The sequence below is a fragment of the Hirundo rustica genome, chromosome W, assembly GCF_015227805.2.
Source record: "Hirundo rustica isolate bHirRus1 chromosome W, bHirRus1.pri.v3, whole genome shotgun sequence".
NCBI lineage: Eukaryota > Metazoa > Chordata > Aves > Passeriformes > Hirundinidae > Hirundo > Hirundo rustica.
In genome coordinates this window covers 12,081,643-12,098,999 of record NC_053487.1, presented here as the reverse complement: position 1 = coordinate 12,098,999, position 17,357 = coordinate 12,081,643, and the positions used below count along the sequence as shown (strand labels likewise).

The 17,357-nt window shown below is 45.6% G+C and overlaps 1 protein-coding gene across 1 annotated transcript in view; it reads left to right on the top strand.

Moving 5' to 3' along the window:
• LAS1L (LAS1 like ribosome biogenesis factor) overlaps positions 1 to 16,495 on the top strand; it is a 71,657-nt gene extending 55,162 nt beyond the window's left edge. The window contains 7 exon segments of the mRNA XM_040089162.2: positions 1,753 to 1,762; positions 9,951 to 10,076; positions 10,512 to 10,531; positions 10,534 to 10,726; positions 10,728 to 10,885; positions 11,051 to 11,192; positions 16,398 to 16,495. Of these exon segments, the coding sequence (XP_039945096.1) occupies positions 1,753 to 1,762; positions 9,951 to 10,076; positions 10,512 to 10,531; positions 10,534 to 10,726; positions 10,728 to 10,885; positions 11,051 to 11,192; positions 16,398 to 16,488 (740 nt within the window). The 3' untranslated portion in view covers positions 16,489 to 16,495.
• Positions 16,496 to 17,357: the final 862 nt, after the last annotated feature.

Below are 17,357 nucleotides of genomic sequence, written 5' to 3'. Positions count from 1 at the left end.
TATCGGAGAATATTGATGGAAGTCCCAAAGTTGGGCAGCTGCCAAGCAGCAGGGGAGAGGACAGTAGCACTTTATCTGTCGGCCAGTCAAAGGGAGGAGACAGACAGCTGCTTTCCCCGGGTTTAATACCTCCTCCGGGAGATGGAGGAGGGGGGAGCTCTCAGCTCTCCCAGGGTTCGCCACAAAATTCATCAAAAGCCCCGAAAGCTGGTCAAATGCCAGTCCCTGGAAAGCAAGAGGGGGGGGAGACAGGTCCGACACAAAGTCCACCTCGGAGTCCCTTCACCCCCCCCACAGTCACTGTGCAGCAGCAGCCCATCGCTCCTTTCCCTTTCTGCACAGGAACAGGGTGCGCGGGGGGAGGGGGGAGCGGGGGGAGCGCCAGGAGAACAGCAAGTCCCGACCGAGTCAGTAGCAGAGGGCGGGACTGCGGCGCATGCGCATGGGGGCGATCCTAACCTATCTCGCCAGGGCATGGAATGCAGCCGAGGGCAGTCGGGAAGCACGTCGGGTCGGGAGGGGGCAGATGGCTAGGGAGAACAGTTCGCGGACAAGCGGCGCGAGTTCGCGAGCAACGGGACCGAGGCATTGGGGGAGGTGGGATCCGTATAGGCAGTTCGGCGCGCGCCGATGACACAAGCTGCAGGAAGCAGCACAGTTCAAGATACATCCGCGCTGTGGGGCGCAGGGGGGAAGCCGAAACGAGAAACGCCAAGCAGGGTACTACAAACCCCAGAAACACCAGCGGCAGGTCAAGGCGCAGGTGCAGCAGGAGCGGGACGAGGCCCGAAACGTGATCCTGCTCTGGGCGGGGCAAATTCTGATGACGAGGGAGAAGGGGCGGCCTTTGGGCGTGAGCAAGGAGGGGACACTCCGTCAGGCGCCGCCGGGCCGCGACAGGCAGGGGCGGGGCAGGCGGAGGCGGAACAGGCAGGGACGGGGCGTGGCCGAGGCGGAGAGTTCCTCCAGGGTGCCACCCCCACGCGGCAAACGTCACGGAGCTCGACTCCGCCCACCAGCGGCCCACTGGTTGCGGAACCGCCTGCACGCGGTGATTGAAACACAGCTGCTGCGTTTCTGCAGATGGGCGCACATCCAAAATTATATCAGGTTTTACAAATGTACCCAGAAATTGAAAGCCTTTTGAGAACTCGACATACTCCGTCAAAGGCCGTGAAGGAAATGTCAGATCCAAATAGTGCCGCGAGCCAGCAGATGCCAGCTGTTGACGTGCCATCGACACCTAGGGGTGGGACTGTGAAACCACAACAAGCATGACGAGCGTCAGGCACACTGAGTGAAGCACCTTCCAGCAGCAAGACAGCCACGTTACACCACTTTTTTCCAGTTTCATATTGTCCTGGTTTGGAGACAAATTTGGGGGAAAACCCCTGTATAGGATCCCTCTGGGAAGCAAACCCAAGTGGCCCCTCCCTCCAACCAGTCTGAAAAAAAAAACCTCTTTGGAGAAAAGTGGAAAAAACTATTTTACTAAACAAATAAAGTGCATACAAGTATAAAGAATGAATAATATGAAACAATAAAACCTCTCCTTCTGAAGTGAGATGGCAAATTGAGAAAGTCCTTGCCATGGGTGTAGCTCAGCTCTCTCTCTCAGTCTCTCCTCAGTCCCAGTCCCTCCGGCGCTGCTGGAAAATGCCGAGGTCCAGGCCCCGGTGGGCCGCAGGTGCAGCCCCCAGTGCTCCCCTGGGTTTTCAGTCTAGAGCAGGTTTAAACAGTTCCAAGAAAAAGGAAAAAAACAGTCCAGGGAATTTCTCTGCCTTAGCTAGCTGAAACTAACTAAAAGCAAAAAAAGATCTCTGTCCTGCAGTCTCTCCAAGCCTCCGCCGAACACCCCGTCCACAGAAGAATGTGGAGGAGTCAGGTAGTTTTCTCAAAACAAACTCCGCGCTTCTCCTTGCTCTTAGAACCAGTCTTAAAGGCACATGACTCAATATACAGCACAAACAGAACAGACGATTGGGGATACAAACATCATAAAGTTACCCTAGGACACATATAAAAAATCAACTTCTTCAGAAAAGCAATTCAAACAAAAGCCGAGAGAACCTTTGTCAATGGTGAGGGACGATGAAGATGCAGAAGAAGATCAAGACATGTCAATCACTGACGACGACATCATCCGCATCAATGCTTCGGAGGGCATTCCTATCCGGAAAGCAAAAGCATTTGAGTTTTAATGTCAAGCATCATCATTTTTGTTATCTAAGGATTTTATGAGGCAGTTTTTCAGGCAATTCAGTGAAGCAGCTTCAGAATTCCAACACGACCCAATGTCTTCTTTCTCTCGAATTTTTCTTCCGAGGAAAGGTGTTGCAGAGAAATCAGGTGATGCCCAGCAATCCCTAGTTCCTGTTCCTCAAGAAAAGGAAAAGGAAACAAAACAGGATGAGGTAAAGCCACAAAAACAGGTAGATCCTGGAAAGGATGAAGCAGCAGTGAAGCTGCAAACACAGCAATCAATTCCAGTGTCGGACAAGACACAGGTTACTGGTGCACGGGTATTTTGTGCAACAGACTGGACTGAAATAAGAAAGCATGCATTAAAAGGGGACGCACTTCAGATGGGTTCAAGAAGTGTGGCAATGCCAGTGACTTATCATGCACAGGATGCAAACCCAAGATGGGAGCGATTGGTTCATGAAGCTGTCAAAGATCTGATAAAAGCCATTTGTGATAATGGATTGGGGTCTCCGTACTTCAAACAACTTTTAAAAGGGACATTTAATATATATGATTTAACACCATTTGACCTCAAATCCCTTGCTTCAATGATCCTCACTGACTCACAGTTCATCATCTGGGAGGCAAAATGGAGAAGAGCTCTCAATGAGCTCAGGGACAAATATCAGGGAGGAGCAAATGCAGGCTCCACCGTTGCACAATTGGCCAGTGATCCACCACTTGACAATCCAGCTCGTCAAGCCAGACTTTTTCCTCGAGAATTGTTGACAGACATCAAGAATGCAGCTAGAAAGGCAATGGTGCAAATTCCACCGACAGGAGTTACAGAAAGTAGTTACACAGACCTAAAGCAAGGTCCTTCAGAATCTTTCACCTCATTCATCGATCATCTCACGCAAGCAGTGGACAGGCAAGTCAATGATGAGGGGGTAAAACCACATTTGATTCGGTGTCTTGCATTTGCAAATGCCAATCCAGAATGCAAACGTGTCATCAGTGCAATGCCAGGCCAACCCTCTTTGGCAGAAATGATAGAGGCATGCAGCAAGGTGGGGACACCACAGCACGTTGCAACGATTTTGGGGGATCAAATGGAAAAGGCTTTCAAAGATGCATTCGCGAATTTTCAACAAAGACAGTGCTCGAAGTGTGGCAAACAAGGGCACTTCAAGAAAGACTGTCCAGAACTTGCAAAGATCGCAAGCTCACTGGATGCTTGTCCAAGGTGCGGTATTCATGCTTGCTTTGCATGAGAACATTGTTGTAACACAGAAAATGTAAGTACGCTGTTTCTCACATCAGGGCACATTCATCCCTCCCGGGATTTTTAGTAGAACGTAATGCACATGCAGACAAATTGACCATGCCAATTTCAAGGACTTTACCGAACATTTTTGAACAGGCAAAACTGAGTCATGCATTCTTCCATCAGAATGCTCAAGCACTAATGGAAACTTTTCACATTTCCAAAAGCCAGGCAAAGAAAATCATTATTGCTTGCCCAGATTGTCAGCTTGTACAGCCTCCTACTTCCATGGGAGCAGTCAATCCAAGCGGATTGCACAGTTTGCAGTTATGGCAAACTGATGTCACAAAATATCCATCTTTTGGGAAACTCAAAAATGTTCATGTTTCAGTTGACACATTTTCAGGTGCAATCTTCGCATCACTGCACACAGGTGAGACAGCACAACATGCTTATCGACATTTCTTGCAGGCATTTGCATCACTGGGCGTGCTGCAAGAAATCAAAACAGATAATGGACCAACATATATAGAGAAAGTGCTTGACAAATTCCTGAAGAGGTGGGGTGTCCATCATACCTTTGGTATCCCACACTCTCCAACAGGTCAAGCAATCATTGAAAGGACACATCACACATTGAAATCCCTTTTGGACAGACAAAAAAGAGGAGAAGCAGACGCAACACCATACATGCGCTTGAATAAAGCCGTGTATATGTTGAATTTTCTAAATGGCTCTTTTGCAGAGCCAACTCCACCAATTGTCAGACACTTTTCAAACAGCACAAGAGCAAAGCTGAAGGAAAATCCTTTGGTTTTGGTCAGAAACAGGGCAGATTGAAGGGCCATTCAAATTAATAACTTGGGGCAAGGGATATGCTTGTGTCTCCATAGCAGTCAGACCGAAGTGGGTGGCGGCAAGGCACGTGAAACCGTACCGAGTCCAGACGCAAGCAGAGGCGGACCCCAAGACCGGAGGAAGAGAAGTGGGCACACAGACGTGAGCTGGTGTCAAGACAGCAGACATCCCTTTGTTTTACGTGCAAAAGAGACTCTGGGACTTGAGTTTTCTTTGGGGCTTGGGTGGTGTTGCATTTTTAGGGATTCCCATGGGAAAAAGGCCATTGAACATGAAAGAACTATACTTGTGCCTCATTCTCTCCTTGGTTGCCTTGAGCAATGCGGCAGTTTTACCCGTGGCCCAACCAAAAGAGAATGTTTGGGAAACTCTAGCCAATGCATCAGGTTTGGATACCATCTGTTTGACACACTGAAAGCCAGGGAAAACCCTTTTCAACATGTTTAGTGGGGTTGCCAGCGAGCGAATGGCCGATTCCAGAAAACATCCCTCCAGCGATTTCAAAGTCCATTGTAAATCCAGTGGACAGATGGGATGTTTGGATGAAATTCCTTCCTGTGGCTCCTTTTGAACCTCAGGAACTGGAAACTGTTGGATCGGTCCGAATGCAATGTGTGTGAAATTTGGCCTTTCTGGAGTGGCGCAAAACAAAACTACAGACATCACTCCAAACCTCAATTTTTACAGAAATTCATCATCTTGGTGTAATTACACTAAGATGCTGGACAAGCCATCCAACCATGTTCCAGCGCAATTGCCGAGAGGAATCTTTTTCATCTGTGGGGACAGAATTTGTCCCGCAATCCCTGCAAATGCCAAAGGTGGCCCATGCAGCTTTGGAATGCTTTCATTGCTGACACCCAACATGACATTGCTGAGAGAACAAATATATAGAGGGAAAAGATCTATCAAGATGTATGATCTAAATTGTGATGACAATGATCACACGTGGAATAAGGCTCAGAGAATTGCGGTTGCACTTTTTTCACCACAGGCAGCATCAGGAGTAGCCTTGACACAATTGGATCGGGTGAGTTGTTGGCTGAGCAAACATGCCCGAGCCACCTCTCTTGCACTGAGTGACATGTTATTGGATGTTGACAGTGTAAGACAAGCAAGTCTCCAAAACAGAGCAGGAATAGATTATCTATTGCTGACACACGGGCATGGGTGTGAGAAATTTGAGGGAATGTGCTGCATGAATTTGTCAGATCATTCCAAATCCATTCATGAGAACATCAAGCAATTGCAGGAGAGTGTGAACAAACTTGGAGAGGTAACTGGGTCATGGATGGATGGTGTGTTAAATTTGTTTGACCTTTCACCATTGTGGAAGGGAATTTTACAAACATTTGTATATATTTTAGTAGGGCTTGTAATTCTTCTCATGATCTTGCCATGTTTGCTTCAATGCATACGGCAAGCCATGGACAGGGTTGCCAAAGAGGTGTTTTTGGTTCAAACAGGAGGGGGAGAGGTAGCGGCTTGTCCCTGCCTCTAGGCCCGTCCCCCCGGGAAAAAGCCCCAAGATGGGCAGAGCCTAGCTCTCTTGGGCACCGGCACCACACTGGGAAAGAGCTCTAGCCAGCAGGGCAGGACTCCAGAATAAAGCTGTGATATTCCTCCGGTGAAAGAGCAGGTTCTTTCCTTTTGCCATCGGCGGTCTTCTGGTCTCATAAAGCAATGCCACCAATGGTGCCCAACATGGGGCTCGAAGCCACAAGGGGCTCCCAGAAAGCTGGAAGAACCCCTCGGAGAGCACGTGACGGAGGAATCTCATGCAGGTACGTGAGTCACAAAACGTAGACCACCCACGCAAAGACGCAGACCCGTCAGGCTTGGCGTTCACTGTGGAGTCTCCGAAACACAGGATTCCACAGGCCAGGGCTGTAGTTTTCTCCTTTGGACTTAAAGAACTCATTGGAGTGCTGTGAAGAAGCCTCCGACCGGCAGGCTGCTCCCAGGGAAGGTGACCACATGTTTGTGGAAAGATGACCCTGGGATCCATGACTGGAAGCTCTTTTTGCACCAGAAGGGTCCGTCTCAGGCAAAAGGAGTGATTGGGAAAGAAAGGAAAGATTCGTCTGCACGCTGGGTTTTGGGTGAGTACCACTTTGGGTTTTCTAAGGGAAAATCTTTTTAAGAGGCAGTGATCCTCAGGGAAAATGGTTTTTTCCTTTCAGGGAAGGCTTTTGCTTTCAGAGTAAACCTTCAGGGTGCTTTAATAGCATGTTCCTTTCAGCAGCCTGGGGGGAGGGGGGTGGAAAAGGTATCTTTCCCCTTTTAGCTTTTTTTTTCTCTCCATTGAGGGTTTTTTAACTTTTGGTTTCCCAGCCACAGTTAAAGGGGACACAGAAACGTAAAATCTGAGCCAAAAATGGGTGCTAGGCTGTCTGTGTCTCAAAAAAGAGTTTATTATCAAATTTTAAGTGCCTTGGATAATGGCAAGACCCATTGTCCAAAGAAACAGCTGAAAAAATTAATTTGGTGGTTTATTTTCTCAGTTTCCACATGCATGATTAGAGCAAATAAGCTTCCCGGAATTTTGGGAGGCTGTTGCAAATAAAATAGTTGAATCTGGCTCCTCTAATAATAAAGATAATGCAAATTTTGCTTTTTACAGATTAAAAATGAAGTTTGCATTACAAAAGCAAAATGAAAAGGGAAAAAAGCCAGTTCTTTGTGGATTTTCCCGTTTGTACCTTTGCAGGCAGTCCAAGTGCTCAAACCCCCCATCTTAGTGATCCCCAGGTGGGGGGGGTCACAAGATGGAAGGGATTCCTTTGTCCAAAATGGCCGAAGCCATGTGCTCTCGAGCCATGAGAAGCCTCTCCCTTTGTTTGTCCCTCCTTCCCACAATCCCTTTTGCAATCCCTTCCTCTCCCCAGACCCCTCCTTCCCTTCAATGCCGCCCCCGGCACTGCCCTCTCCTCTGACTCCGCCCCCTACCCTCAAACCTCCACCCTCTGACTCTGCCCCATGTGACTCAAGCCTCCAGCCCCTCCCTGCCCCTGGTTCCCACGGTTTTCCCGCCCACAGTCCCGGTTCCCACGCCCCGGAGGGAGGGGGTGGGGTGGGAGCCGGGAACCCTGATGCAGGAAATTATCCCGGCTTTTCTACCACCCCTGTCACATATCGACAGCCAAAAAGAGGGGGTGCTGTCCACAGTAATTGGGACCCCTTCCCCCAACAAGCTATTCAGGATTTATGCAAAGCTCAGGCCAAATTTAAATATGAAAGAGAATACTTTTGCAACCGTTTAAAAGCAAATTTAGCAAGGAATACTACAGTTCCCTTTGACCTCCAAAAAGATTTACTTCCGGAGCTTTGACAAAATCCTGAAACGGCTGTTGATAATAAGAATTTGCCAATTCGATTAGAACATCTATGTGGTGACAGTGAATGCGTCTCAGCCCTCAAGCAGGCTGAGGAAATTCCTTTAGCTGTTTTGGAGCTCATTAAAGATGCTGCTTCCAAAGCATTCTTTTCAATCCAGCCCGATGGGCCTTTCCAACCTTACAGTAAAATAAAGCAGCTTCCATCAGAACCTTTTGTAATGTTTGTGGAATGATTAACCCGAGCTATTGAGTTACAGGTTAAGAATGAAGGAGCCCAAGAACAGGTCCTGGAGGAGATGGCTGTGGCCGATGCAAACGAACGGTGCAAGGCAGCTATCCTCAGCCTGTCCATAGAACTGGCTCCAACTTTACATGACATGCTCCAGGTGTGTGACAGAAAGGTTGCCTTCATAACAGCTCATCAAAGCCACAGTTCTAGAGTCAAGCCACCGCAAAAAGCTGCTGCTGCAGACACTGTGCTTCCTGTACCTGTGCCACGGCCACCACCCAAGAGAGGAACAACGTGTCTCCTGTGCAATCAGGCTGGACATTGGGCATGTCAATGCCCTTTAAAGAAGCAATTTCTGGACTTCCAGGACAATGGGGGCAGGAGGTCTCAAGGGTCCAAAGGGAATTTTTCAAAAACCTAAAATCTCAGTGCTTACTTGCCCAGCGTGCCGACATAAATAGGACAAGTCCGAGGAGGGGGGAGAAAAAACTAGAAAATGTAAATGTTAAACTAAATAATCCTGCTTTAACCAGTTCTGCCTTTCAGCAAAAGACACCAGATGTGATAGTAAAGGATCCAGCGACCAGAGAAACAAAAAGTCCTCATGATCTGGTCACCTGGGGTCGTGGGTACGCCTATGTGTCCACTCCCCCAGGTCTCAAGTGGGTGACAGCTGGGTGGGTGAAACCTTTCATCCCTAAAACTGCAAAACCCCCTGCAGAGGGCCCACAAGTGGCCAGTGCTGCCTGGAGGAGGAGAAAGCGCCGAACCTTCTCCTTCTAATTATCATTATTCCTTAACAGTGTTTTTCTAAACAGTTTGCACTAAAGGTCATTTTTCTTTTGCAACTTTAAAGGTACTCAAGGTCCGAACTCTGAGCATCTCCCACTAACTGAGCCTTCCTCCTTCTCAATTTAATAAAAAAAGGGGAAATGTTGTAATGCATTAATTGGGTTTATATTGTATTTCATCGGATTTGTAATGTTTTTTCCCTGTTCCCCTTGGAAACTGTATCACGTGGTTTGTCCCTGCTCGGCTGTGCCCATCCCCCACACTGGAATGTAACCCAACTCTGTTCCACTCCCACCTTATCCCTGATTGGGTAGTGGCTTGTCCCTGCCTCTAGGCCCATCCCCCCCGGGGAAAAAACCCCAGGACAGGCGGAGCCTAGCTCTTTCAGGCACTGGCACCACACTGGGAAAGAGCTCTAGCCAGCAGGGCAGGACTCCAGAATAAAGCTGTGATATTCCCTCGATGAGAGAGCAGGCTCTTTCCTTTTGCCATCAGCAGTCGTCTGGTCTCATAAAGAAACACCACACTGTCCTTTATTCATCCTATCATAGGATTTCTATGCCTTCTAAGCTTACACACAAGTAATAAGTAATATTTTGTTTTCAGTTCCTGACTCTTTTGAACTGCTAAAATTGGCAGACTGTATGTTTCATTCCAGAGATGGGCACTGAAGGGCCTTAATTATTCAGTGTCACAGGTTTCTGCTGACAGGATTTTTATACTGTGACATAGTATCTTCCTTGCAGAGGTTTGCACCCCTTAATTTTGGTGCCTCTTCTGTCCTCTCCTGGTCTGGCTCAGACTGCACAAAGATTTTGGCAGTATCTCAGGCAGTCATAGGTTAAGATTTGTTGCTTTCAGTCAGTGCTGAGCATATCTATGATGTACCAAGATCCCTGAATGCTGCTAGTTCCTAGCTGTTAAATCTACTGTTTGCAGAGCTATCTGGAATGATACTGGGTCCCAGATACAGTACGCTGCATTTATTTGGGATAATACTGTTCAAACACATCTCGTTGCTTTCCTGTCTAGGGTGACGTGCACAGGGCTAGCTTGGGAATGTCTGCACTGCTTTGTGGTCAGGCCTGGTGGAGCTGTCCATGCATTGTCAGGTCCTTTATAACAACCTTGATGTGTTTGGTCAGTACATCTGGTCATGCACTTGGGTTAAAATGACAGCTTATTGGAGGATGTGTTCCAGTAAAAATGCAGAGGGATGAAGGGCCTATTTTTGGTGAGTTTTGAGCACCCTGTTGTTTTCATTATCTTCTTTTAAGGGAAGACAACCATGTAACAAGCAGGTGTCTGTGAAGGAACTATTCTTCCATAAAGTTCCTTTGCAGTGGATAAAACTGACCGACAGTTGCTTGCAAGCTCCCTGCTGAGCAACCCCACATCTTCTTCAGCTGTAAGTTTGATGCTGTGAGCTAGAAAAGGAACAGCAAACAGTACTGTGATTACACACAAAGAGAAGAAGGCAAAGAATTTTAAAGGATTGCACCTTCAAAATGAAAGCAGAGGCTATCTGGGGAAGTATTTAAAGAAGCAACCTGTTCAGAAGCAGTGACTTGGTAGAGCTGTGACCTTATTCAGGTGATAGGAATTTACCACAGCTCCTAACTTCTATACATGAAAACAGCAAAGCAGTAATTCAGTTAGAAGTATCCCAAGTCCTTAATTTTAATCACAAAGACGGAGTATTCCAGCATCCACTGACCAGGGAATAATCAGATTTTGCCTGTTAGATGAGCTCTGTGAACCAGCTGTCCTGGAGAAAACAAACACTTAAAAGAAGATTTATCAACCCTTTTAAGACTTTTCCATTGCCCTTTTTCCTTTCTAGGATCCTCACAATCATGAAACCTTCTTGCTACGTTCTTCTCAGAAGAACATCCTCTATCTTGCTTCCATTTACACAGAAGGAGGTGCCCCTTTGTCTAGTCCAGGCCTCTCTTCAGATGGCAGTGAACAGCCAATTTATACTATAGAGAGCTTACAGTGGAGAGCTGGGCAAGAAAATCAGGTTAAAAATCAAGGGCAGACTGTAGAGAAACAAGATGTGCCAGAGAGACAATGGTGTAGAGGAAGTGGAAGAGGAGGAAGAAGAGATGGTGACTGAAACAAATCCTTTGGAAGGACTTTCTCATTCTGGTATCATGGTGGCTATTGATGAGAAAAGGGCAGCACTACAAGGGTCCGCCTGGCAGATCACTGCAGGTAAAAAGTGACTCTAAGACAGTCCTCATCACTGACAAATGTTACTTGAAATGCAAAGACATCTCAGCCCTTTGGGTCTGGCCACAAATAAATTGTGCTTCAAAGTCATCTAAATGCCAATTTACTGAAACTCAGACTTCTTGGTTTTGTACTGTTTTTATTTAGGTGAAGTACAATGGAAAGACTTTCCTCTTGGCAAACTCCCAGGTCAGACAGATGACCCTGATGGTCTCATGTTGGATAATTATTCTATGATGTCCCTGCTTGATCAGCCAGTGAGGGATGAGTGGAAGTCTCTCAATACAAAGTGAGTAATGGTGTGGGTGGGACTTGGCCCCTGAACCAAGAAATGCATTTCTCTCTCTGTGCCTTTTACTATACCATGTGAAAAATTAGGGCTGAGATTTCCTTTTTACTTCTATTTAAATAGTTTGACCCAAATATCTACTATTGTCTCTAAACCTAACCCTAATGGTATCCTTTGAGGATGCCATCTTCTAATATTGCTATCTTCACTCCTCCTGCTTTTTTAAAAGAAACCATTCCAAGAATTATGAAATACTGCTGTTTAGCAGGTATCAGCACAGCCCCAGCAGGCTTGAAAATTGAAGTTTCTATTAGCTGGGGCTTTGATCTTCAGTATGTTGGTAGCGCCCAGTGACCTTTTAGAGCTGTAGCTAGTAATTTAGAGCTGCAGATCTGACCTCAGTAAAGAAACACAGATTGTCCTGGAAATAACGGGGGTATTCTATAAAGCTTTAGTCAGATCACCTTTGTCACTAAATGAAGCTTACCCAGTTAAAGCATCCCATTGGAGATGTTTTAATAGGGTCATTATTTCATACTTTGAAGTCATAGGAACTTGAATGCTGTAAGCTGTCAAATCAGTTTCATCACATACATATAAACCCATCTCCTATTATTTTAATCCAAGGAATGCTTCAGAATATAAATTAATTGTAGTTATTTTCCTTAACACTCAATTGGACAATTTCTAATCACTGATTCTTGTCTGTGGTTGGTGGGCCCAATCTAGTAGCTATGTGAAGAACTGAGAATCATGCAGCCTGTGGTATTTCATTGAGAAGAAATCTTGCATGTGTTCATATTTTCACATATTCAGAGTTGTGCTCAGATTCCAAGTTTCCAGTTTCAAATCTGAGAAGGACTTCTACTTTTCTCCATCCTCTTGGTCATCCTCCCTGGCATCAAATTATTGACCTTCCCTTATCAGTAACATTCTGTTCCTTTGGAGGAAGATGCCCTAGACTGCATTTTGAAATATGATTTAGTCATGGTGAGGACTGATTGTATATTAATTGCAGTCTAAAAAGCTACAAGCCAGATTTGTAAATTTCAGGCTGTTTTTTGAACAGTGTAATGTGTCATGCAGCTCATATTACTAGAAAATATTCATGTAGAAAATTAGAAAGCACGTACCAGGCCAAAAGTAACGTGTTTCTGCATCTCTTTGTGTGGGGAAAGGGGCAAACAGTTTGTTCCACTCAGATTACAGCCTGGCAGGATGCCAAGGAAAAAAATCTTAGAAAGAAACATGAGGAAAACCTGTTGCTACCACAAATAGAAAGGAGCAGAACCTAATTTATTCCTGTAGCTGTGCCTGGAAATGATCCGGGTTTCATCAAGAGTGCTACAATGGCAGCTTGTTCATTATTCTTATCTCCCTTGCATAGCAGCTTCTCCATTTGCCAAAGGACATGTGGTATAAGAAAGGTGGTCTGACTTCCCCAAGGCAGAAGGAAGAAGATTTTCTTGACTGCTTACATTTTCTTCTGTGTAGAAACCTTGTCCTTTGTCTTGTAGCTATGTGGGTTTTTTGCTTCCCCCATCAAAGGTGTTTGTATGGCCTGTTCCAGAAGGGGTATTTGCTATTTACTTTTTTGGTATTGCCCTCTAAGTTCTCTGTCTGCAGAGAGCTGTTCTACCAGGCTCATGAAGGGAGGTACTAAAGGATGGTATGAGAGATTGTGAAAACTTGATGTTTTACTTTGAAAATACCCGTAAGGTGCTTGGAAAAAGCACCTGCAGCATAGGCAATGGGACACACCCTTTCTAAAAGCAATGCCCTTCTTTGTCTTTCTGCAATTCCTTCCTCTCAAAAGATTGCGTTCATTTTTTGATGGGTTTTCTGGTATGCTACGCATGTGTATTGTCAAAGTTCATGTTTAGTGTTGCTGAGGCAATCTCTGAAGCTTTGAATTGCTGCTGTCATCCTCCGGCAAATGTTTTGGGTTTTATGATAAGCATATGTGCTTTTTATTGGCTCCCAGTGTCAGTTTTACCTGACAGCAGGAACAAATTCAGCAAATAATGACCACTTGGAGAGTTTTCTAAGGGTGGATTTGCTGACATGCTGTTGCTTTAGGGGTTGCATCCTTCAATGTCTCTGTAAGTCCCATGATTCTTTCTAAAGCTATAGAAATGGGTAGTATTGTAAGATTTGTAACTTGTGAGACTGTTCTCATGTCAGGTGTTTGCTGTGCTAGCATTTCACCTGAGCTTGCATTCCTAGCTGCAAAGGACAGATGAAGGTTCAGATGAGAATTGTTCTCTGGTGTAAGAGACGATCCAGAGATCCCCCATCTGCCTCACGACCATCACCAAGGACAGAAAATGAAACCCTGAAACCCCAACACAGGAGTTCTGGCCTGGCTGAAGTGGGATGTCTGCCAAGTGCTGCCTGCAGGAGTGTTCGCTGGACCAAAAAACTGGTATGCATTCCCATGGGAACCTGTGCAGGAACAATGGGCAGGTCACGGTGGACTGGTTGTGCTTGCTGCAGAGAACTGGTCTGTCCTGTACCTGTTCTCTCAAAGGATCTCCCCACCTTTTGGCCAACTGCCTGTCGCTTTGGAAAAGACTATAAAGAAGACTCCCTAAGTTAACTAAAACTTGAGATCTCCCCACAGAAGAAGATGGATCTATTGGCGGACAGCCACGAGGACTTCATCTCATGTTTGTAGCTATCCCTCTCTCTCTCTTTCTCTCTCTCTATTCTTTGTCACTCTCTCTCTCTTTCTCCTCTATCACATTATCTTGTTGTGGGCACTCAATAAAGGTGCATTGTTTTCATTAAAACTGTAATCTCCTGTGTCTTTTGCACTCTGAGATCAATAAACAAACCATCACGACCCCCGCTTGTATTAGCGGGTCGTGACACTCTGGTGCGCTGGTTTAGCACGGATAGCAAGAACCAATTAGTTACTTGCTTTAAAGCTGATAGCTTGATTGATCAATTAGGAAGATGACACGCCTCTGGGAATACACAGGCTTAAATCAGGAAGATCTTGGGGAAACTTTCCCTTTTCCTTCCTGCATTGGAACAGGTAACAGGGCCGGTCCCAGTCCGCCGTGTGGCCCCCGTGGCCCCTTGGGTCCTGGCAGCCCGGCCAGGCCTGCCACATCCCCTGATGGGAGAGGGCCATCCCGGGCCTGGTCGTGCCTCCGGCCCCCCCCCCCCCCCCCCCCCCACCCCCCTCATCGGCTGCCAGTGGTGGAAGGGGGAGGCTGCAGCTTAACATCTAGCGAACTTTTAAAGCTTACCCCTCTGCTGGCCGGGGTTGGGGAAGATGTTTCCCTGCTCTCCCCTCCCCCCCCCCACGGGGCCCCAAAGAACAGCTCCAAGCTAGGCCACCCCGGATGGGACCGAGGGGTAGAGGGGGGTGGCATCCACCAGCCAGGCCACTCTGAGATCTCTCAGCCTGAAGTTCTTTCCCCCCATCCCTGCAGCTTTTGAAAATCCTAGAGGCTGCTGCCTGGCAGAGATCAGTGACCATCTGCAGACCCGGGCAAGAATATTAACTCTTTCCTGACACAGACTGAGACTTTTAAAAACTCTAATCCTCCTTTTGAGTAAAAAGAAAGGGACAGAGTGAAACGTAGAGAAGGCACGGCATGAAGTCAGATGGAGAGAAAGGAAAAGACTAACTGGAGGAAGGATGGAGGAGTTGCCTTGCCTGGCTGAACTTTTCTGGTGAAACCATGGAGAATGGACTATTCCTGTAACATATAAATGCTATTTGGGGGGAGCTGGCTTCAGAGGAAGGAAAGTGAATATGAAGCCCTTTGCTCCTAGGGAAAAAGGAGATCTCTAGTTTTAGAGATGAAGATGATTTTGGAGATGGAAGAAGAGAATCTTTGTTTTATACTAGAGGAGGCATCCTTAAACGGTACCCTAAATAAGCAGACATGACCCATAAGCAGCTTGGGAAATGGCTAATGGGAGGGACTTCACAAAGGCAGCTGCTTTTGTGAGAGTTGAGACCCACAGGAGAACTGTTCTATGTTGTCAGTGGGGGAAAATTCCATGGTAAGCTAAGAAAGACTCCTCTCCTAAAGAACTGATGAAAGATTATTTTTAGGATGGTGGAACTATCTGAAAATCACAGGTTTTGTCTCTTTGTGTTGTTTTTGGGAAAGTGAACACCTGTGGGGGGGGAAGAAAAGTGTTTTAAAGTTTAATTATTTTTTCATTTTCTTTTCTTCTTTTTGTGTGTGTTAATAAATTTATTTGTTTATCTTTAAGTTTGGGCCTGCTTTGCTTCTCCTGATCCTATCTCACAGAGGGAAAAAGAGCATAAACACTCAAACCACTATACTAAATTTGGTAAACAGAAACAGGTGAACATGAAACCACTACATCTGGTTACTTTTGCAGTCATTTCTCCCTCACAATTGTTAGTACCTGGTCACCCTTCTTTTGGTTTGTGCCTTGAACCTTTCATGTTTCTGAATCATGATTTTAAAGAGTTAAGATTTTAGCTAAGGTTTAGAAGCAGTTTATTAGTAAATGGTAAGTTAATGATTACTAGATGCCTAAGCTAGAGCTAATTGTTATATTTTGAGTATGTTTATAGAAGAAAGTGGAGTAAGCAAACTGTTATAAGAACAGATTGAAACCAGTAAGAACAATAGCCAGCACCTGGACTTCATACCAATCAATCACAAAGCAGGGGACCTTGGATCGTGCCAGAGGGTCACAGAGACGTGATGAAGACTCTCCTGACTTCATCCTTTGAGACCACTGACCCAATTCAAGACCACCGACCCAATTCAAGAGAAGAACTGCGCATGCATGAAGGACTATTAGGCTCATTTTAATACAGAGCGGGGATGGGAGGTGCTGGGGTTATGCATATGTATTGTATGTAAGATCTTGGAAAATAAATAGAGGGCAAAGAACCTTGTTCGGGGTGGCCATGCCTTTCAGAGATGACTCCCGTGCTGCCCGCCAGTGAATAAACATACCACTTTCTAACTTTAAGTAGTTGGAGGGTCTTTGTCCATGATTATATCGGTTTTTAATGACTCAGTTTCAGGACGATTGCCACTCTTGAACAAACTGATTAAAAACTAAGGACATACCAGCAGATGAATGTTTCAGAGCTAAAAATGAGAATTGTTTTGGAAATAAAGTGCTATCAAAATTACTTTGGTGATGTGAGCTTCCAAACCAGCCCACTGCTAATGTGCTTTATTCTCTTCCTCACAGTTCTGCAGAACTGAATATTCCTATGACAGGAGGATTGTTATGGACCCTGAATGACTTCCATAAAATAAAAAGTGGCCTTCAGTTTTTCTGAGACAGCAGCAGAGTGCTCTGTGACTTTTAGTATTGCACAAGTTAAGTGGCATGGAAGATCTAGTAATGGTGGTGGGAAAATAGTCACTCCAGAAGTTGTTGCTGTGATTTATTGATTTTTACCATGTAAAATCAATGTTTTATAAAGGTGTTGTGTTTTAAGTTGCATGTACAGTAACCATTGTCTTTCTTAACCGGTTGAAGTTTGCCAAATACAGTTAAGAGTACTTTGGAATCCCTCCATGTTTAACTTTTTCATAAATAAATACAACTGACTGCAGGCAAACCTTGCTCCTGGATGCTGTTTCTCAGTTTTCACTCTGGGAAGTGTCCTCTGGCCCTCATTAGTGAGACTATTGAGCCCATCTTATTTCAGTGATGCTGATACTGTCCTGGAGGAGTGATTGTGCCAGGATGAGATTGTGCTATAGTTTTCACCTGTCTACGATTTCACACGAAGCTTCAGGGATTAGTCCTAGCTAGAGCATGGATGAATGCACTGTGATACATAAATACCTTTGAAATGTTTTTGTCATGATGTTTTTTCAAGTGATAGTCTTGAAGCCACTACTGTCTCTTTTTGATTGAAGTGTTTTGCTTCATGTTACTTCTGTTCATGATTTTGCTGATATTCATAACCAATACTGTGGTGTTTGCTGAGAGCTGGCATGATTACTGCAGAAGTGGACTGAACAAGTGCCTTGCTGGAAAGTTGTTGAGAAAAATCGCTTCCAGATAGTTTTTCCTAAATTCAGTTTTCTTTACCTGTATTTCAGGTTCTTGGAACTTAAGAGACTTCTGCAGTTACCTGTCAAAAACCCCAGGAGTTTAAGTGTATATTTATTGCAGGACTCAGTAAAAATTTGTTAA